The 21,707-nt window shown below is 47.1% G+C and overlaps 6 protein-coding genes across 6 annotated transcripts; 4 read left to right on the forward strand and 2 right to left on the reverse strand.

Annotated features, from left to right (window-relative positions):
• Positions 1-1,668: 1,668 nt before the first annotated feature.
• Positions 1,669-2,758, forward strand: N7473_006412 (uncharacterized protein; the record flags this gene model as incomplete). The annotated part of the gene is made up of 3 exons (XM_057152352.1): positions 1,669-2,096; positions 2,147-2,474; positions 2,528-2,758. 3 exons carry the CDS (start codon positions 1,669-1,671, stop codon positions 2,756-2,758), a joined length of 987 nt encoding a protein of 328 aa, XP_057010157.1.
• Positions 2,759-3,201: 443 nt separating this feature from the next.
• N7473_006413 (uncharacterized protein) lies at positions 3,202-4,741 on the reverse strand (the record flags this gene model as incomplete). The annotated part of the gene is made up of 6 exons (XM_057152353.1): positions 3,202-3,651; positions 3,719-3,927; positions 3,988-4,129; positions 4,190-4,289; positions 4,356-4,483; positions 4,544-4,741. The coding sequence occupies 6 exons, from the start codon at positions 4,739-4,741 to the stop codon at positions 3,202-3,204; spliced, it is 1,227 nt and encodes a 408-aa protein (XP_057010158.1).
• A 1,822-nt stretch (positions 4,742-6,563) lies between these two features.
• N7473_006414 (putative FAD-dependent oxygenase) lies at positions 6,564-8,321 on the forward strand (the record flags this gene model as incomplete). The annotated part of the gene is made up of 4 exons (XM_057152354.1): positions 6,564-6,833; positions 6,945-7,161; positions 7,228-7,622; positions 7,680-8,321. The coding sequence occupies 4 exons, from the start codon at positions 6,564-6,566 to the stop codon at positions 8,319-8,321; spliced, it is 1,524 nt and encodes a 507-aa protein (XP_057010159.1).
• Positions 8,322-10,939: 2,618 nt separating this feature from the next.
• On the reverse strand, positions 10,940-12,546 carry N7473_006415 (cytochrome P450; the record flags this gene model as incomplete). Its single annotated transcript, XM_057152355.1, has 6 exons — positions 10,940-11,378; positions 11,431-11,702; positions 11,756-12,003; positions 12,061-12,212; positions 12,273-12,464; positions 12,527-12,546. The coding sequence occupies 6 exons, from the start codon at positions 12,544-12,546 to the stop codon at positions 10,940-10,942; spliced, it is 1,323 nt and encodes a 440-aa protein (XP_057010160.1).
• A 1,890-nt stretch (positions 12,547-14,436) lies between these two features.
• N7473_006416 (uncharacterized protein) lies at positions 14,437-15,893 on the forward strand (the record flags this gene model as incomplete). The annotated part of the gene is made up of 3 exons (XM_057152356.1): positions 14,437-14,685; positions 14,732-15,115; positions 15,165-15,893. 3 exons carry the CDS (start codon positions 14,437-14,439, stop codon positions 15,891-15,893), a joined length of 1,362 nt encoding a protein of 453 aa, XP_057010161.1.
• A 4,935-nt stretch (positions 15,894-20,828) lies between these two features.
• N7473_006417 (LysM peptidoglycan-binding domain-containing protein) lies at positions 20,829-21,437 on the forward strand (the record flags this gene model as incomplete). Its single annotated transcript, XM_057152357.1, has 1 exon — positions 20,829-21,437. The coding sequence occupies one exon, from the start codon at positions 20,829-20,831 to the stop codon at positions 21,435-21,437; it is 609 nt and encodes a 202-aa protein (XP_057010162.1).
• Between the last annotated feature and the right edge of the window lie 270 nt (positions 21,438-21,707).

Genomic DNA, 21,707 nt, shown 5'->3' on the forward strand with positions numbered 1-21,707 from the left:
TGCTCGTTGAGTACCTAGATATATTATGGATCAATATATAGATTGACATCGTGTGTGCTGAGGCGTATAAGAAAAAATCATGCGTGCATGCCGTGATCATGCTACTCCATTAGTTGCAGCTCTTCTGCAACACTAAACTTAGCCCCCGTCTTGCTCACGACTTCTTCCACCTCCACGCCGGGAGCAAGCTCCATCAGCAGCGGCTCCCTTCCTAAGAGGATTTCCTGTTATGCTTAGCAATACCCGTGAAGGTAGTGTTGGTTAAGGCCTCCTTTTAATCCAGAATCCTTAGACTAGGCGCTACCATTTCTATATATACTACGGAAGCTTTGTACTGAGACGGGTCAGAGCTATCTCCCTGAGATGAGCTCGAGTAGTTCCTATGTAGGACTCTTCAAGTAATGGTATTTGTTACAGGTCAATCGAAAGGGAGATTAGTTCGGTACCAAGGACAAAAGTACCAAGACTGGGGAAAGAAAGAAGGAAAGATTTATCTGGTGGGGGAAGTTGTTGATAAACCCAAACATCCCAATCCGGCCATGTTTGCTCCCGTCACCAGTTTTGAGATCAAACCGACCAACTCATCGGCCATCCCTCCAATTTTACCGTCTTCAGTCGTCTTATTCGTAACAGTATTCACGGATCAGGTAGGTTTCGATTTCCACGCATGATGTACAAGCGCGAAGCAATTTGAAAAAGCAATTGACCTTGTGGTGGTTGGTTAAAGGTTCCACACTTAGCTAAACATAGCATATAACAAATGACAATTAGCGGTAGTGAGAACCTTTGACTTCCGTGTCTTACAATTTGTACACAGCAATGCTAGATTTTCGACGAGGTTCCAATCTTAGCCCACCTGCTTGCACAGACTTCTCAAGGGCAGTGGCATCAATCGCCGCGCCTTAGGTGAATGATTGGGCGGCATTGTGAGAAAACCCGATATTTTGTTAATGGAGAATGCAACTACGCGGATTCCACAGGGAGTATATATAAGACGAGCTAGATTGGTACTTTTTGAATAAGGTCTTGATTGACTTGCTAACGACTTCAAGCGGTGGTAAGAGCACGAGTGCAAATCGTACATATGCTTGCTTTGCGCTGCAATGGCGCATAATAGTTAGCTGATTGTTCCATCCACAAGCCTGCTGATATTGACCGAAGCAAAACCGGATCCGATGGAGGGGTAGATCCAGAAAGGGTTCCCGAAATCTGTATATCCTGTTACGAAGCCCTCTCCCACATCGGATTTTGCGCTTTGATAGGAGTTGGAAGTCTGAGGGGAATTCGTATTCCAGGCGATTAGCCCCACTATGGTGTCGGATACCGGATACTCAATGTAAGAAACGGTACAATGCAGACGCAGGTGTACAGCGGCAGTGCAAAAGTGTGTAACATTCCCTTAATGCCAAGTTTGACCTTTTTACCGGATAAAAAACTACTAAGGCACTAAAGTAGGTAGGTTTCAACGACAGCAGGGACATATCTGTTTACGCTCTTCTATTTTAATTATTACTTATACTGTGTGATAGCTAGTCAATTTATCGCACCTTTTATCAGCCCCCCCCGGCGTGCGATAAGAATATCAGATGAAAATGTATTATTTATGCTTTCTTTTTATTCTCCCTAGCCTGGTTATCGCCTCTTGGACATTCCCAATATTGCGGTCGTATGGTTGCGTTCAACAACATGAGCGTTACCTTTGGCCAGCTGCTTGCAAGTGCCCTAGGTGCTGGCTTTGCTCAAGTCAAAGGTGAGTGGTGGCGAGCCACTGTCGGCATTGGAGCCGCTCCTGCCCTTATACTCGCGGGACTTCTTGTGTTTTGCCCAGAGTCACCTAGGCAGCTTGTATCTCATGGAAATCATGAAGCAGCGAAAGCTGTTCTGCTTCGGATTTGCCCCACATCAACTGAGGAGCAACGGCATGCCAAGATCATGTCAATTGAACTATCGCTTAATGAAGCTACTCAGGCTATGACTGAACAGTCTCTCTGGGTTACCTTCAAGCGTATCTTCACCACTCCTGCTACTGGCCGTGCCGTCTTGACCGCATGCATGGTCATGGCCATCAGTCAACTGGGCGGATTCAATACTCTGATGTAATACGCTGCCACATTGTTCTCTTTTGTAGGGTTTTACAACCCCACAGCGGTTGGAATTACGTGTCAGCTACGAACTTTGTCTTCTCAATCGTGAATATTGTTCTTGTGGACCGACTCGGACGAAGAATCATTCTAACAGTCACCGTGCTGGGAATGGCCATCTATATGATGGTTGCAGCAGCCGTAACCTTCAGCTACATTCCCGTGAACACAAGCACCCTGGAGCTGGAGACAGATCAGGTTGGCTGGCCGGGCCCTGTAGTACTTGTTGCTATTATTGGTTATGTCGCCTGCTTTTCCTCAGGTGTCGCTACCATTGCATGGATCGGCACGGAGCTAATTCCCCTCGAGGTCAGAGCACTGGGAACGATGCTGGTATGTAATAAGAAGCTCCTAATTTTCCCCTTTTGATGCTAACATTTTTAAAGAACACGGTGACATGCTGGAGTACCAACATCATTATTGCTTCGACCTTCCTGTCAATGATGAAGAATTGGACGCCTAGCGGCGCTTTTGGATTTTACACCGGAATGTGTTTTGTTGGCTGGTTGTTCGTCATCTTCTTCTACCCCGAGTGCAAAGGCATGCCATTGGAGGCTGTCAGGGAGGTTATCAGCCATGGATTTGGTGTCGGCTATTCGAAGAAATGGCAGAAGTAACATGAGAATGATGCGAAGGCGGAGACAGTGGCCCTTGGGCATTGAGCTATGAAGAGAGATTGAGTACCATGACGAATAAACATTCTCTCTCTTCTAATTTCCAATAATTGATTCTGGTAATGAATTGATGGTATAAAGGCCGATCAAGTAAAGACGTAAGGTACATACTTATTGCGTTACCTGTACGAAGAAGACTTCACAGTACGAGATTGATCAGGCTGTGACAAAAAGAAAGCATCATGTAACAGAGTTAGAAGGAGGCCAATTGGAATCTGGATATAGACAGAAATTACTATCTAATACATAGAAAACTCTCTTGATCATCATGAAGAGGGGTCAAAGTCTATCAAGGTAACAACGGGAAGCGCAAACGCGAAACGACCTCCCGTAATAATAGCATTACCAAAGCAACAAACTCCTACCTAGCCTTTTTTATTATTCATTTACCAAGGCTCATGGACGTTTTGCTCTGGCATGGGTACGCTATTCGCACTACGTATCGCCTCATGAGTGACTTCAATCTGGCTCGAGACCACAATCCCATTCGAGGACGTGTTTTCACCAACAGGCCCAGCGTAAGCCTTTAAGCCCTCCAAGTGGACGTTATCAACGATTCGCTCCTCACTTTCGTTGAAGGTCATATTGGCTGTAACAGGATTCGAGCTTGTCGGCCCACGGCGATCTCGACTTTGATAATCGCCGCCACCAATGCTTCGGAATCCACCGGAGGGGGTTTTGTATATTTTTTGAGTAGATTGGAAGGCGCTGCCAAATATGGCGCCCAGCCAGGATTTGAAGAGGTGGAAGATCATGGGAAGGTTGGTGGTGATTACGGCGACGAAGGTTTCTCGCGTTCCCCATTCCTCGGCTGTCTGTGCTCCGCTAACAGGGTCCTAGAATAATGGGCCGATCAGAATGATGGTTTGATACGATGGAGATGGAGATAATAGCAGGACATACCACAATGAGAAAGACGCTCTTGATGGTGGCGCAGACGAGCACAAACACACCAGCACTAAGGACGATTGTCACAGCGATCTTTTTCAACAATTTGAGACTCGATTTCCAAAGCATCGGAATTGGGATGAAGATGAGGTATGGGTCGGTAGCGAGATTTGCGGCAAAGGTCACCCATATGATGGGCATGGAAATAGCGGGCTGACAGACATCTAGAGCGAGTATGGTCTATTAGAGCTCGATAAATCCCGAAAAGAGTTTATGAGCCTTACTTTCAGGTGCTGGGTTGATCTGCCAGTAATGGTTGAATGGGCGACATGCTGTGAAAATCGTCAAGACACTAGCTATCATGCTTCCTCCGACAAGGGCAAATCCGATGTAAACGGGTATGCGGTAGCGTCGACTAAGACCATCCTGTTGGTGCCAGTTAGCAAGTCTGGTTTGCCGAGCCAGAAATACCAGCGAGAGTCATACCGTAAGTCGGATGTAGAATGCGAGCATGGACAATTTAAGTGACCCGATAAGCAACACGTAAGTCGTCCATCCCGCGACCTGGATTTTAGAGCCGGTCGCTCTATTGGGGTTGTCAGCACTCCTTTCAAATATCACCCTATGGGCTTGTCAGTTGGATTTGAAATACCTGGCCTGATATTCAGGATCTCCGGAAGAAAGCGCAGCGCGATGAGCGTCTGTCATGCTATTATTTGCGAGGCCATGGGCGATATTACCCACACTGTATGCCAGGGATGTTTGTGCGGTATAGAAAACCTGCAGATATTGGGATCAGGAAGGAGCTCAAACGAGGGAAAATTCGTAGAGAAGACCAACGATTGCGACCCAGATCAGGTAATCATCGGCTTTCAGATTCCTGAAGCCCACAGCCCTTACTCGAGCATGTGTTCGGAGTAATGTCACAGCAACTCCAAACGAATAGAGCGTCCACAACTCCACAGTTGCCTTATATGCAGCAGCTTTGGCCGCATCTGAGGCCGCATCTCTGGCATATAGAGTAGTTATGCCAGACATCCCTAAAAATAACGGGGAATCAGCATGTCAGAAGATCAAATCGAATCCGGCAACGGGAGGTAAGACTAGTAAGCCACGTACTTCCACGCTATATTAGGTTAATGTGCCTCTCAATGGCGGACTGGCATAGCTGTAGTCGCTTGCCGAACAAGAGTCAGAATTGAGAAAGACGGTGGTCCTGTATATCGAGAGAATGCCCAAGTTCTGCAGCCACCACAGGAGCTTATCGTCTGTACCATAAAACTATTAATGAGGTAGGTACCTGGTTGCGATTGTTTCGATCTGCAGCACATGCACAGACCCAATTCTAAGTTTTTGGAACATTCGTGCCTTTTCGAATGATTCCCGAGCGAAGAATCGATTCAGAGACAGTCATATTTTATCCAATCGAAACCGCCAAGTGACTGTTCCCGCGGCAATCTCATTAAAGTTCACTCTAAAGATGAGCAAACTGGTACCCACAGTCAAATCTGAAGGTCGAATCATTGACTTGCAAATAGATTGGTTCCAATGGTAAATTCGGAGCTCGATCCTTCTCACGTTGCATGAGTGAGTTCATCGTTCCATCGAGGGCCAAGTGGTTGCACGCACGTGGGGATGCTAATTGGTCACCGACTCGGAGGAAAGCCCGAGTAAATATGAAGACTTGGTGTCCCATGGACCGGGTTCCAGCTCAGCGTGGCCCAAAAAGTTCAGACCAATTTTGGGCCACGCTATAAGTGTTCATTTTATTATACGTTGAAATATATCCAAAATTATAAAGTTGAGCCCTATATAAATACACAGAAGTAAATATAATAGCTTATTAGGACCTAAAATATTTTGGGCCCCGGTGAGCTTCGGTACCTCAGCGTGGCCCAAAATTAAAATCTTTTGGGCCACGCTGAACTTTTTTGGACCACGCTGAGCTGGGTGCCCCCCATGGACTCCTAATAATTCTGGGCATGGGGATCTGTCCTAGACGTGGAGATATTCTTCAAAAGATAGAAATCCTCTAGTCCTGTCAGATTATTTGGTATCTGTTAGACACGAAATAGTACCATGACAATATTCCAATACGTTAATGAACACGAGTTCAGTCTGTCACTGCTTTTGCTCGGAAGGTTCGGGATCGTGACATCGACGATGCGATGGGGTATCGGCCTAACACGGAAGTCCATTGGGTGGACCCTGAAGGATGCGGCCGGGCCCTCTGATCAGCGGCGCCACCGATCCCTGTGGCTTCCATCGCATGGAACACCGCGTCCGACGTCCGACCCCTGCATAAACTAGCTTTTCTTTCGTCTTGCGAGCGGGGAATATTCCGGTTGCTGGTACTACCATCAGAGCATGATAGTGGTGCTTTCTATTCAAACGTAAATCTTTGGGAGAAAGGAAAGTATTCTGTAGATCTCCTTAACAAAAGACTTCCAGAGATAATATCAACAGTTGCTCACCCTCCGCGACTGGACAAGTTATAAGTCGTGCGAGTGCGCAATATTATTTCAAGGTCCATGTGGGCGACCGGGAGTTCGGCCGCTTGGCATGGCGCCATGCCAACCTTGCAGACCTGGGCGTAGACAAGCACTAAATTAAACCTTTACTCAATAATAATTGGGGTAGAAATTAATACCAGTCCCATATGGTGCCTGAAATAAATATTAATTCCCGCGTGCCCACGGAATAATTGACAGGGGTCCGTACGTTTGCCCGGTCTTCCAGCACTTATCTTTTACGGAGGCCGTCTGCAGGGATTACTGATTAGGCAACAGCGACGCCGCATAGCCGCAACAGCGTTCGAGCTCCTTTAGACAGCCGCAGCAGCGCAGGTACAGCTTCCAAGATGTATCACTTCAAGATGCAAGCAGCCATGGCGATTGCCGCCTGGGCTTTCACCACCGTCGGCCAGAATCTGCCCCTTGGTCGGGATCGACTTCATTCGAGGGGCAGTTATGATATGACAGAGCTCCAGAGTAAGCTTTCGAGCACTGCCAAGGTCTATTATCCCAACTCGACTGAGTTTGATACTGCCTCAGCCCGCTGGTCCCTCTTGGATGAGCCCAAGGTGAATGTGGTTGTGGTGCCTGGCACCGAAAATGACGTTGCCGAGGCAGTAAGTGTCTTTGCTCTCTTGTCCCCTTGCTCTATCCCCTGAATAATTTCATGGGCGGTAAGACTGGGAGCGAGAACACCAAACCAGATCTGTGAACTAATAGTGCTCTAGGTACAATTTGCTAACCAGCGAGGCTTGCCCTTCCTCGCCTATACTGGCGCTCATGGATCCCTCACCACGCTCGGTAAGATGGATCAGGGAATCGAGATCTACATGACTCAACTTGACACCGTCACCGTTGCTGGAGATGGGCAGACCGCAACCATTGGTGGTGGAGCCATGTCAAAGGCAGTTGTTGACGCGCTTTGGAATGTAGGAAAGCAGGCTGGTAGGTGTTTCTCTTATTTTCAGGTTGTATCAGCAAATGGCCAGTGCTAATCATCGTGGAAAATAGTGACTGGAACATGCGAGTGTGTCAGTATTCTCGGACCTGGTCTTGGTGGAGGACACGGCTGGCTCCAGGGACACCATGGTCTTGTCGCTGATCAGTTTGTTTCAATGAACGTCGTCCTGGCCAACGGAACATTGACGAAGATTGACGCACATTCTGATCTTTGGTGGGCGATGAAGGGTGCTGGTCACAACTTTGGCATTGTTACATCCCTCACCACAAAGGTCTTTGATATTCAGCATCGCGACTGGGCGATTGAAACCATCACTTTCAGCGGTGATAAGGTGGGAGCCGTGTATCAAGCTGCCAACGACTATCTGTTGAAGAACGGTACACAACCGGAGGGCCTGATCAACTGGTCCTACTGGCTCAACAACCCAGGCGCTGACCCCAACAGCGTAAGTGAAATCGAACCCTAGAGTGCCGATGTGTTTTCCATAACTGACATTTATCAGCCGGTCATCATTTTCTATATCATTCAAGAAGGTGTCACTACCGTCGACTCTGCTTACACCGAGCCTTTCCATAACATTGGCCCTATTTCAATCCAGCCCGCGTCAGGAACTTACACTGATCTGGCCGGGTGGACTGGAATCGCCAACTCATCGCCACCATGCCAAAAGGGTGCCCTTGCAAACCCCCGCTTCCCAATTTACCTCCAATCCTATAACGTCGACGCTCAAAAGAAGGCGTACAGTGTTTTCGCAAACGCTGTCCGCGGAGCCTCGACCTTCAACAACTCCATTTTCATGTTTGAAGGCTACTCCATGGAAGGCGTGCAAGCGATCGCTAGCGACTCTAGCGCTTTCGCATTCCGCAGTGAGAACATTCTTGCCGCTCCCCTCATCAATTACCTGCCTGCTGGTTCCACTCTGGACACCAAAGTCGCCAATTTGGGTAACCAGCTCCGTGATATTCTTCGGGATGGCACTGGCCAGGACGACTTCCGTGCCTATGTCAACTATGCTTATGGCGATGAAACACTCCAGGAGTTGTATGGAAGTGAGAGCTGGCGCCAGAGCCGTCTCCATGCTTTGAAGCAGAAGTACGACCCGACCGGCAAGTTTAGTTTCTACGCGCCTATCCCGTCGAACTAGGGGGCGAACTGCTACCGGAGAGCGATGTTGTATATACTTCTCGAATGATTGTATTTTGTTGCCCGTATGAATATAAATTTTGAATTGAAGAAGGCTTCAAGACGTCAATAAACAAGAGGAAACTCTTGGCTAGAATTAGATAGTCCTGCCATTTGCTTAAGATCATCCTAACTGAGTGAAATCAAAGACAGATATGCTAAATATGATTGTGCGATCTGCTCCTTGAAGGAGGGGGGGGGGGGGGGGGCAGTGGCCTTCCCTAGGCAGTAGACTGTCGTTCATTTCCAAGAAAAAAAAATCCGGTTGAAGCCTGGCTATCAATGCAGGGGGGCTATAGCGGCCGTAAATAATAGAGTTGTATGTCGGTTGATGCAGATAATAATATTATTATTTTGGAGGAAGCTCATACTGCTTGACCTGTCCTTCACAGTTACTCTTTTTTCATATTTCCCTGATTTCAGAAAAAGCCCTTTTTGTCTCTCAATCTATACAGCAGATACCAAAGGACAATTAAAGAGCAGGCGCCGAGCGTCATGGTTATTCCACTGAAGAGCTGAATACCCAGAAAGTTCAAATCCGCGCTTCCATGAGAGTTTATAGAGGCCAGTGCTCCAGCAATCGGCGGTCCTATTAAGGAGGCAAAGCTGCTGATACTTTGGGCCATCCCGAGCCAAGTTCCAAGGGAATGGGGGTCGGGACAAACATGAGGGAAGACACTCGGTGGAAGAGGGACCAAAGCACCCGAAATAGCGCCTATTCTCTTGATCAATTAAGGTCGGCGAAAAGGAGCGGGATATTGGTACCATAAAATGCCACAAAAACGATAAATCGAGGGAGAGTATCGGCACTTATCCAGCTCAAGCAAAGAATACCCGAAATAAGGCCACACAGAACCCAAGAAACCATAGAGCCGTAGTAGTGAGCGAAAACTGTTGTAGCGACACGACCGACGATTGAGGCTCCCTGCGATGCCATCAAAATATATGAGCCTAAAGAGCGCGACGTATGAAGACGTGTCTGCGCGTAGGTTGGTATGTAATAGTATGGCGTAATATATCCAAGATAGATCAAGAAATTTGCAACCGTGAAACTCCAGAATGGGAGATCTTTCAGTGCGCGCATATCAATGAGAATACGAGGTCGGTCATTCACTGCCCTGCTTTTCAGACCTCCCTCCGATGAGAGCAGTAGAGCGGCCCCGATGAACAGAAAAAGCATAACGAACCCCATAACGCGGACCGTCCATCCGAAGCCCACTCGTGAGATTAGTTGATTGAAGATGACAGTATAGATGATGCCCCCTGCAGGAGCTCCACTTGTAGCCACACCTAGCGCAACGGCGCGATTTGTCTCGAATCTTCGGCTGATCAAGGCCACAGTTGGGACATAAAGTAGACCAAAGCCAAGACCCATACATATTCCTTGACTGAGAAATATCGCGTAATATTCATGCGAAAGGCTGAGCATCATGAAGCCAAATACTGAAAAGAAACTTCCCGCTATGACCATCGCAGGAAAGTAGCCTAAGTCAAAAAGTGGACCAGACAACAGACCACAGGCAATGAGAAGCCATGACTGAATAGTTCCAACCCAGGATATGGCAGATGCTGAGGATGAGGGAATGAAAGTGAGAGTATAAAAGCTTTGGAAAGATCCAAAGGCAAAATTTAAGCCCCTTGTCACAAACCATGTCAACGAATGAGAAATAGCCACTGTAAGAGTAAAATCACTAACCAGACGTTAAAACACACGAAAAATGCCCCCAACACCTGAAACGGGCCCGTTATCCTTCGTGATAGGCTAGGTACATTAGGTATCTCGGACACATCTCCATTGTGCGAGTTTGCGGGCCCAGGCTCTTTGAGTTGCTCGCTTGGGTGAACGGGTCCGGCCATACTAGATCAATTTTTTCTGGAAGGAAGGTTGAACTTCAGTCCAATAAATGGCAAAAGTCAAGGTAAAGAGAAGCCTGGGGAACTGAACCCCCGCTCCCGCTTGGGTCCCACGATCTCGACCAGAAACCAAATTGATGTATTTAATTAGCCCAAGCCTGTCATAGGTCACAGGGAGCTGTGTGATATGCCGTGATATCCGATGAAGAATACAATTGGCAGGAATTGACGTGAAGTATTAGTCATGTCGTATGAACTTAGAAGAACCATTTCTGGCGCCTTGAAAGCCGAAGAGGTCCATGCCTGTACCTCGGCTAAATTGGTCCAAGTGCGGATTTCCCCCGCCTTTCGGCATGGAAAGCGAGAATCACGTATATCATTACAAATCAGCCTTGAGCTGCTACATCGCCTCGTGTTAGAGGGCTAATTGTGTCAGATCGTAATTTGATATATTAGGTGTTGTAATTATCAGTTGAATATTCATGCGGTAATGAATAGGGCCAAAAAACAAAACGTTGTCAGAGTGCCATTGGTCAGGGATGATCTCAAAATTCTTCATTATATCCATTTCACGAGTCGAACCAATTCGCATCCAAATCATCACGCTACAAATAGATTCAAGATGGCCTTCCAAGTTGTTTCCAAGATACAGTGACAGTTAGTCAGCGCATAGTGTATATCTAGACTAGGACCTGAATTTGTATGGCCGAGTCCTGTCTCCCAAGATCATCTTCTAGATGAGATCTTATCCGGTACAGAAGTGTCGATTTTATACCCAACTTTCTCGAGGTCGGATGCATCACTTGGTTCCCATGGGTGCTCTTGCTCAACAGACAAGATGAGTGCCTCCTCAGACGGACCACGAACTGCGATCGAACATTGGAATGGGGTGGGATGGCTAATCACACCCGGCTCAAATTTCGGGCTCTTTGTTATGGCGATTCCTTCTTGCGTAGCGTTGCTTATATCGAAAACTGTCAGGCTCTGTGCTACGCTCAGATAGACTGTGTTGTCCGCCAAGAAGCGACCGGGACATATGCGACGCCCGAATCCAAAGGCGATGGAGTGAGGGTCCATTTCCGGAACGTGTCCTTCTGTTTCAAGGAATCGTTCAGGCTTGAACGCCATCGGGTCGTTGTAGGTTGTCGGGTCATGCATCATAGCCCTTATTTCGATGTTAGATTGGGGGGCTGGTGAATGTAGATTGAACGGCATACCAAATATTAGGCATAATAATAGAGCCCTTAGGAATGAAGTATTTTCCGCAATTGTCATCCGCAGTTGACATATGAGGAATTGCCATAGGTGCAACGGGATGCCACCGCAGTACCTCTTTGACTATAGCATTGATGTAAGGGAGACTGGGACGGTCTGCCATTTTCGGAAGGCGGCCGGGTCCCAGAACTCGCTCAATTTCATCTTGTGCTTTGCGTTGGACTTCAGGATATAAGGCCATGGCGAGGAAGAAACATTCCATCGATGACACAGTCTAATTTCATCAGTATCCGAGTACGGGAATGGGAGGCATTCTTCGAAACTGACCGTATCAGCACCGCCAGTGTAGAGTGACGCAGCAGTCCATTTTGCGACGATTTCCCCCTCCGATCCAGGCTCGGGAACTCCGTGCGTGTTGAATATGTTAGACAAGTATGATGGCTTGTACTTGCCACTGTCCATCTGTGCCTTGACGAATGCATAGGGCCTATCTGCAATTCCTAGCAGTTGCTCCCTCCAGGCTTGGGCAATACGCTTGAAGCCTGCTCCTGGAAGCCATGAGGGCAGATGTTTCACTGTAATTATCAGGTTTTGAAATATTCTTGATAGTTAACGTTGGTTATGACACTCACACGCTGGGATAATATCAACCATCCAAGTTCCAGGGGTCGCGGCTTTGGCAAAATGATCTAGCGCCAGATTGGTAATTTGCACTAGGTGATCGCGATGAAATGGCTCAATTGTGTAGCCATAGGCGATGTTCAAAATAACAGCTCCTGCTTCCCTAGATAGATTTTTCAGCGCGAGTCTATAGTTTTACGAGCAAAGATCTAATGAGTCTCACGTTTGGATGTGCTGGATAAAGTCCTTTGGCTCTCGGAGTACTCGTAACAAGAAGCGGTGCACTTCTTTCTCTTGAAGCGAGTTAAATTGCGCGACAGCTGACTCAGACCCAAAAGATGGTTGGAATGCTTTGCGGTAGGCACGAAATCTATCAGTATAACCTTGAAAGGCCAGACCGTCTTCCCATCCCACCCTATCTCCGACCATCAGTTCTTGTACCTACAAGAATGAACCAGTAGATGCGTAAATACTCACATCTCGGATGCAAAAACCATCTTTGGCCTCGATGAGTAAATAGCAGACCGCTTGTTCAGTAATTCTACTGCTGTTTTCATATCGTTGACAATAACAATTGTTTGCCCCAAAACTGTAAGAGAACTGATTGGCCCTGGATACTAATCAGTATGTCTTCAAATTTGAAGTCAGTATCCGACGAATATGTTTTACCGTAAAGTTGTTTGTGCTTCACCCAATGCATCCAATCCTGTTCGCCTTTCGGGGGTAAATCCGTAATGTTACCCAGTATCGGTTTGCGCCGAGGCCCTGGTGGAAGGGGACCAGGTACCGTCTTATCTAGCATTGTCCTTTTCAAGAAATAGAGAGCTAACAATCCCAGCGACAGGCTCACTATCCAAGGGAAGGGCATGGCGACGTTGAAGGTTGTGAATAGATCCTTTGGAGCGGAATGAATGGACAACCTAGCCTGTTTTTTTTCTGGCCATCGGTGGCAAGGCCTTTATCTTATAACTCCCCCTCCTAGGTTATATAATAATAATGTCTCTCATGTGATCTACGTTTTTTGTAGAGTTGGCTTACTGTGGACTCATTCTCCGTGACTCCAGTATGCAGGACTCACGCCCAAAACAGTTCTCATTGGGGGACCATTACATGTTTGCTAACGACATAGCTTGCTTCGTCTTTTACGGTCCGGTTGAGATTGGCTGTTCATCTAAGCTAGGCGGGGCTGAGGACAAGTAAGGTTAGCCTAATTATGTAGCTGAAAAAAACCACGCGGAGTGTGTCTGCCGTTTAATCAATCAAGTATTCTATATACATATTGCATGAGTGTCTGCTCTACTCCCCGGGCTTTCAATCCTAGCCTGTAGGCATAGGGATTGGTCAAGCGAATTGTATTCTTTCTCCAGCATATGTAACCCTCTATCAGGCTAAAAGAATCCTGCTCTCTTGCTCACGGCGCTGGGCTCTACTTACGTATCTACAACATCTGTAAGTGTAACGAGCCTAAATATGCCCCTAAATAGAGGCTGTCCTTGGCACAGAGCCTAGCTACATTGGGGAGTTGTATGTCCCTTGAAGCTATGCTGATTAGATAATACATACAGTGGATTGGTTGAGAGGCCCGCACACCGTAGTAAGTAGGTGGGCCAGCTTTTGACAGACTGACACACCAGTGTGCTTCAGGTTTCAACAGCCTCAGTGTGGTTTACGAAAAGGTCTTTGGCCAAGGCTTTCATGGAGAGATAATGGGAGTTATCTTCCCTGTCGGAAGGAATTTTTTCAGCCTATGCAAATCAATTGCCTCTTTTGACGAATTTTCTCAACCGCTCCGCCCCTGCACCTGCAACTTCAAAACTTGCCTACTGTAGGAAATTTTCGTGTCTCCACTTGCCGTCTTTAGGGAGAAGGAGAAGAAGGCAGGAAGATTTAGACAACTACAGGGCCGCTCGAAATCACCTTCACCTTTGATTTCTTTTCTTTTCTTTTCTAAACTTGATTCTGAAACACGCTAGATCCCCTTTTATCTAGTCTGGTTTAAGATCCTGAAATGTTTTGTCACCATGAATTACGCGGGTGGTGGGTTGTAACTTTCCTGAAACATAGATACAATCGTTACGCTACGTTTAATTGTGAGGTTCACTTGGGTCAGAGCTTAGTATTCTAATAAGCTCACGTGTTCACTCATGAGTAGGGTAAATGAAAATATACATCGTTTCTCAAGGCAAACACGGGGTATAAGATCAAGGCAGGTAATTTCTTCTGTCTCAAAATCAAATCACTTGTCGCAGTCTACTTTTCAGTCATGTGACTCATTGAGGCTTTACCGAATTAGGAAGTTTGGACGCCACTATAGGAGCCTAGGGCTAATCGAAACGTGTTCCCTTGCGACTCATCAATCTACGTATCCTACCTGTGACTACGCCTAGATGCCACGCCTTCTCGATTTGCCTGGCGAACTGCTCGCTCACACATCTTCTTATGTGGATCGGTCCTCATTAAAGTCGCTGCGCCAATCCTGCCGTTTCATATCACAGCTGGCTACCGATCAGCTCTTCAGGACCGTGCTCCTACAACCCCGCGAGACAAGCCAAAGGGGGTTACAAAAGATTTTGAACAATCCCAATCTACGTCAGATCCCGCGAAAGATCTACATAGACACCGTGGACGAGAGTCTCGTACGATTATCTTAATCCACCTCCAAGCAACAACTAATGCGCACAGAATTACGATGGTGAAGAGGAGCAAAAATGGCCCCAAGGCTGGGACAATCTTGTTCCACAAGTGAGAGAATTGCCTCAGTTGAACGCCGCCGTTCTGTGCTTCGATAAGGGGTTTACTTCAGACAGCAGGGATCGTGATTATTACCATTATATGGACTTTCCCCAGACGCCTCGATTTCGCTTCCACGCAATGCATAAGTTCTTCTCTCTTCTCGAATCCTTACGGCACCCAATCCAAGATCTTGGTATTCGCAACCTGCAAGCGGATAACCCCAAAGATCCGAAAACGCTTGCGAAAATAGGAAAGGTCCTGTCGGGCCTACGGTCCCTTCGCCTAAGCATTACCAGCGAGACAAACGACGCCGCTCCTGAGCATGATCTCGAGGTATAACCCACCCCATTCTCCATCGAGATGCTTTTTCTAAACATATCAGTATCCGGAAATCCGCAAGTTTTTCAAGGAGTTGCCCAGCACATGGCTAAGTCCCGCTGCGCCTTCTCTCCAACATCTCTCGCTCTGCTCGCGTGAATATTCGGGCTTTTACCCTCACCTAGATCTCTCTAATCTGTTCTTTCCATGTCTGAAGTCGCTATCACTAGGAAACTTCTGTTTTTTCCACGATGGCCAACTCGACTGGATTCTAAAGCATAGCGACACCCTCGAGGAAATCTACTTCGATGACTACGCCGTCCTGTACGACTTTTGTATTAAAGAATGGAATGTGGACGCATGTGCTCTACCTAGGGACACCTTAGTACGCCGCGAGGGCAATGATTCTTTGTATGGTTCGTTCGAGAAGCGATGGCACCATATTTTCGATCTATTTACAGAGAAACTGCCAAAATTGCGACACTTTCGAATCGGCCGTAGTAATTGGTACCCGGATATTCCATTTGAGCAGGAGATGGATATCGAGGTCGGGCTGTATTACAATCGGTACATTTGCTGCTATGATGGATATGGCCCTTCGCCTTATATGGAAGGTGAGGATCCCAAAGAACTCGCAACCCTTGAGAATGGGTGGAGACCGTCACCAGAATGTGACGATGAGGATCGTGCGGCACTGCGGAAACTATTGGCAAAGCTTGGGCAATCGGTCCAGGAAAGTTATTCGAATAAACACTTTGGTGATTGTATAGTGGATTTGGTTGAGAGGAGATAGGGATCCGCAGAGTGATACAGTATCCATGGATTGCAATCCTCTGGGTAAAAGAGCCTGTACATAGGCAGGGCTTCCGAGGTTGGAAATTAGGCAGATGGTTTCTAAGTCAGAGTGGGGGGTTAGTGGCATTTGCTAAGTGATTGCTCAACATACAAAATGATGTTACATATGAAAACGCAGGAATATATACATCCAGGGATATGTACTCTTCGGCATCAAGTTGTGCGTCTCGCTCATTGAGCATCTTCTTGGTGACAGACGACCTTCCCCGTTTCTCAATATGTGTGTGTGCATATCCCTGCAATAAGCGAGCGCGTGCATGCATACGCGCGCTAATGCAATCGAATACATAAATCTGTATCCCCATACACCGCCTTATGATATACGATACTGATTATCAACTATTGCATCGGATAGAAAGAACAACGAGTTTCCTAACACTCTCGTATGTCCCTATGTTATTTCGGATTTTCGTCAGTCTTTTCCTGTGACATTCTGCTATATACCCAAAGTTATAAATACTGCCTGTTTCCCTACTTAAATTGAATAAGTTTGACGACAATGTCATAAGTTTGACACCCTTTTCACTCACGAATAGAGCTCAAGGCAATTCTGATTAAACTGTGTTGACCCTCCACTGTTCAACCTGTTCGCTGCCAACCCGCCTCTATTACACTTTCGTCACTCTTCCATAATCGTGGTATTCGATCGACCTGTGTGCGCCTCTAAGCACACACCCTAGGGTTTATGCACACGGCGTAAATCCGACACTATCTTCACTGCTGCCTTAGATATAAGTTTTACCGATAATCCTAATCGAAAGAGCTCTAAAGGATTTATCTTTTGCCTATTTAGAGGCCTAATTAAGTGGAAATCGCGTAAGCAAAAGACTATCACTATATTAACGACCGAAGCTGATTTTGCTTACGATTCGCCACGCAGCTAAGCAGCTATATTAGATTAAACGCCTGTACTCTTTTATCCAATTTAAACCTAACTAATTGGATATAATTTAATGTGACAATAAGCAAACTGTTGACCTACTTACACGAGAGAAACTCTCCTTCCAAACCAAGCTTCGTTACGTAGATATTTATTAGCTTTAGATTCGACAGGAAGTTCAGGTGAAATAGCTACGAATTGAATAGATTAAATTAGCCGAAATACTAGCTGATAGACTTACAAAGCGCTTCCCCGCCGAAAAATATACTGTTTTCGTTCAATAGTTAGGTATAGAAATCCTCCCTGTTCGCTAGAAGGATCCTTTTCTCCCTTCTTTCTTTGTTTTATGCGATCTTCTCTGAGGTCACCCATGAAGAGAGCAGCCAAGCCACGGCCGGTATACCAAAAGGCTACCGACCGAAAGATTCCGAACGGGACTCAGGTTACGCATCAGCATCTCGCCCTGCAACATCGGCCGTACTGCCGGAGTCAGCACTTCGAAATGGAATCAAGTCGCCGGCTGCAACCAAAATTGAGGAGACAAGACATTCATATGATGACGATATTCTGTCCCTTGCGTCTGACACTGACGACATAGGCTCGCAAGTCTCCAATGAAACAACCTACCAATAGAGGACTGGCAAGGCTCTTATTAGGGTGTTTCTATTTGAAGGCACTGATTTTAGATCAATTTGTGAGAAAGCTATGGAGCACATGGGCAGCAGCGTTTCGTGGAGAATTGAAGGCGGCTACTGAAGTCATTTCACAAGAACCTCGCCGCTGAAGCAGAGTCTGAGGCTGAGAAAGCTGTCGCTAGGTTGCTCCGAAGTAGGCGAGGAAGGCTCTGGATCAGCGAACAACTTGCTATCTGTATTCAACAAGAGCAGGAAGAAACACGCGGAGGTCAGAGAGTTGACACACAAGTTGCCTCAGAAGACAAGCACTATGTCGAAACATGGCTGCGTAAATTGCCGAGGGCAGTGGGCCCTGAGGAGTTTGAAGATCTAAACGATAATGATGAATCTGGGACATTGGAATTCGACGATGGCTTCGAGAGAGACGAATTTCCTTTTATCTCTGAGCTGCAGACTTTCTCCAGCGGGCAGAATATTTTCGAACGCTTCTGAAAGATTTTGTGTTGTTGTTTCTGCCAGCTGAATTGAGAGATGTGCTTCTGTCTATACCTAAAGAGTAGATTTGGATGGAGCAGGAGCAGCATATCTCGCCGGCGAATAGGGTGAAAGCATGGGTAGAGGACAGCACTCAAGTGAGATAAGATTGGTGGCCGCTTGAACCACGAAAGCGGATGCTCCGGGGGGGGAATCTAGATTGTTCTGGAGATGCGTAAGTTTCAGAATCTCCGTGTGCGCATATGACGCTGAAATTTAGCAGATATGCGGTGCGCGGTAGTGGAAAGAAATATCCACCGAACAGCACGAGTTAGTAAGAAAGATACTCGCCCAGTTGTGCGATAAGCCCCAGTTTTCACACTGGTGCAGAAGGAAGGGGAGCAGAGTGCTCCTGATCACCTGGGCTAAAGGCATCTTTCGGAAAGCGTCTTCAGCATCATCAGCTACGACAGTATCAACAGCAGCTCAAATATATATGCCGCCGGGAAATGTGGATATTATCACATCATCATCATCATTGGAACATCGATCTTTACCTGGTGTCTGGTGTAAAGGCTCCGACTCAATCTCACCAAGGAATTCTCATCACGGTCCAGTTACACTGAGACCAACTGGCCAAAATCAAAGCTGGATATTATTTGGCGTCCAAGGCGCACGGCGGACCCTGACACCGGCGCAAATATCTGTCAACGATCAAAATACCGACGAAAGTGTCTTTCATGGACTCAGGAAATGCTATCAGACCCATAGAGGTCGTCTGAGGTTATGGTTCTCTATCTGGCAGTTAGGACGCTACGAAGATGTAAGGGTACACTGACTTCTTCCACCGCTCCAAATCGTACACTCTAAGCGTTGACGCGAACATTAGTTCAACAGATTGACTCTTGAGCGTATGGTCCGCGAGTACAGCGATCTGCCAACTCACCAAGACTACCAGTACAGTCCCCGCGCAGGAGCTGCAGATGCCATGAATTCTCTACTCTACACCTGCCGCTTTCCTTGTGCCTGTCTGATCCCCCATGACTGCATGCTACCACCAACCGGTGTTAGGAACCTAAAACGTATCCCAAAGAGGCGGGGGTGTTTTGAAAGCGACCAGACTTCGCCGGTATGGGGCCTTGAGGCTGTTTTTGCGGTCTCATCTTCCCACCTCCTCATCTATCATTGCATTATGGTGGCTTAGAGTTTACCCAGATGATTTACAGCATGCCTCTGTCCCCGTAACGGTTGTTCTAGGTGCTTTATCTCTATTTTGGAGCGGTTCAAATAATCCTGAGAAGCCAAAGAAAATACGGATAAATATGGAGGAGAACTAAGAACAGTTACTGGGGGTGTGAACAGACTGTTGCACTCGAGTCAGTTCGTGTCTGGGAAGCGGTTGACGGTTCAAAGCTCGCATGTCTTCTGGTATTATTACGCAGCTGGTGGAGCAGGCCCGCAAGTCCTCATATCTCTTGCGGGATTTGGCGTAAAGTACTCTCAGTCACCTCAGGGGTCGCCAACAGACCAATTCACGAATTATAGCAAAGCGCTATTTGGCGAAATGGTAGAGCCGAGGTAAGAGACGTTTATTCCCTTACTTTATATGATACAAGGTCAAAGTAACGTCGCATAAGTTCATTATTCCCATGCCAATTTCAACCGTTAGATCCTTATTCTCGTGCCTATTCCTTAATATGCGAGAGCACTCACAGCCATGCCGAAAGCAGTCAGAAAGGTAAAAGGCTGCCAGACGAGAGAAGTGGCCGTAGAACTCGTAGAGTTACAGGTTCCTTTGCCTATTACCACCAAGTTCTTGGTAAAGTTCTTCAAGCGCACTTGTCAAAGTTCAGCTTACCGTCTGCCCAGAGGCACATTTTCGAGTAAACGACCAGGTCGTCCGCATAACCTGTTTCATTGAATGACTTTCCGCACTCGGTCGCCCAGCAGCTTATGAGGTTCCATGCCGCTCCTCCATAATACTCATTATCACAAAGACACTTGACTTCTGACTGCTTGGTGCTGTTCATCACCGTACCATAGTCTCCACACGCAGTAGTGTTGTAGGTAGTATCATAGAACGCCTCTCCATAACATGATTGCGAACAGTTTTGAAGGCTCAGGACCCAAGCATCGAAAGAACACGGGGTCCAAGTCGCAATGGTGAAAGAAGCTAAACAAAGCGTAAGATAGGGCGACCCTCTTCGTGCCGACGACATAGCAGCCTTGGAGAGAAAACTTCGGGTAAAGGCAAGAGAGGTAGGATGCTCGTAAGTGGAAATTTGGTGCCCATGAAGATGAGGAAATTTGCCTTGGATGGAAAGTAAGTAGATTTCTACCTTCGTCACGCTTTATCTTATCACACGTCTCTCGATATCGGCTTAGGTCCAAGTGTTCAAAGCTAACACTAATGCCAAGAGGCTAACAAGCCAAGAAATCGCATAGCTTTAATGATCGAATTGTAGATTACGCGTCCCCTAGCAGGGTTCTCTGCTACCCTGGCTTGTACATGTGGCTACTGGCCGAGTCTTGAGAAAAAAACTTTCAGGCCTTCAGCTGGCCCCCTTTCAAAACTATTATAAGCGAGGGTCCGAAACAAAATGGTAATTGTTGTAAGGGGCCGGTTAATGAGTAGTGATTTCCGAATGATGATCCCATGCTCCTTATCGATTGCAAAACCAACAAGCTTCAACTCTGATTCGCTCATTGGACCATAGGCGAACTCCGGGGTGGCCAAATCTCAAAAGGGGATCGTCTGCATCCGATAGCGACGATGAGCTTAGTTCTGTCCTCGGAGAGGTTGAGAAGTACCTGGTCAAATCTGTCGATGACGGAAATCCAAGCACTATATTTGCATATAACGGCAATATTTCCGTGGGCATTTATGTCGGAGGTGGCCTGGAAAAAGTCGATGCTGCCACTACCATCATTGATGCGCTTCTTGACTATTGTCAGTAGAGGCGCATTCGATCAGATGGCCATTCAGTACTGCGGTACAACATCCAACTATCCCGTTGGTGTCGCGATTAGTACAGCCGATGATTTGCCCGCTGTCCAAGGTCTAGTCAAGACATGGAGTCTGAGTGGTTGTATAACAGGCTTTTATTCCTCTGAGAAGATTTCATCGTCTTTGGAATTTTTCATTCACACCGACGGCTCCGCATTCCTCGACAGACGGTCTCTGCGCCGTCGAAGTGACTGTACAACCGTGCAAGTTGTTTCTGGAGACACATGTACTACCTTGGTCAGCGAGTGCGGAATCACCGCCACTGAATTCTACGACTACAATACCGCTAGCGACCTCTGTTCTACATTGGCAGTTGGACAATACGTTTGTTGTTCAGCTGGAAATCTGCCTGATTACAGCCCCCAGCCGTATAGCAATGGAACTTGCTACACTTACCTTGTCCAGTCGGGGGACTCGTGTTCTGCGCTTGCCGCCGCCTATAGCATCACTATCGATGAAATCGACTCCTTCAACAATCATACATAGGGCTGGCTTGGCTGTGATGATCTTCAAGCTGGAGAAAATATCTGTCTGAGCAGTGGCGATCCTCACTTCCCATCAGCCGTGGAAAATGCTGTGTGCGGACCCCAGGTCCCCGGAACGACGGCTAATAGGACCGACTGGAGCACATAGGCGGAGCTAAACCCTTGCCCTCTCAACCCATGCTGTGATGTTTGGGGCGAGTGCGGTACCACACCTAAGTTCTGTACAGAAAGCGACTCGACCACTAGCAATCCAGGTACATCTGCGTCTAGT

Source organism: Penicillium subrubescens (assembly GCF_028828155.1).
Source record: "Penicillium subrubescens strain IBT 31985 chromosome Unknown utg000004l_segment0_segment0, whole genome shotgun sequence".
Lineage (NCBI taxonomy): Eukaryota > Fungi > Ascomycota > Eurotiomycetes > Eurotiales > Aspergillaceae > Penicillium > Penicillium subrubescens.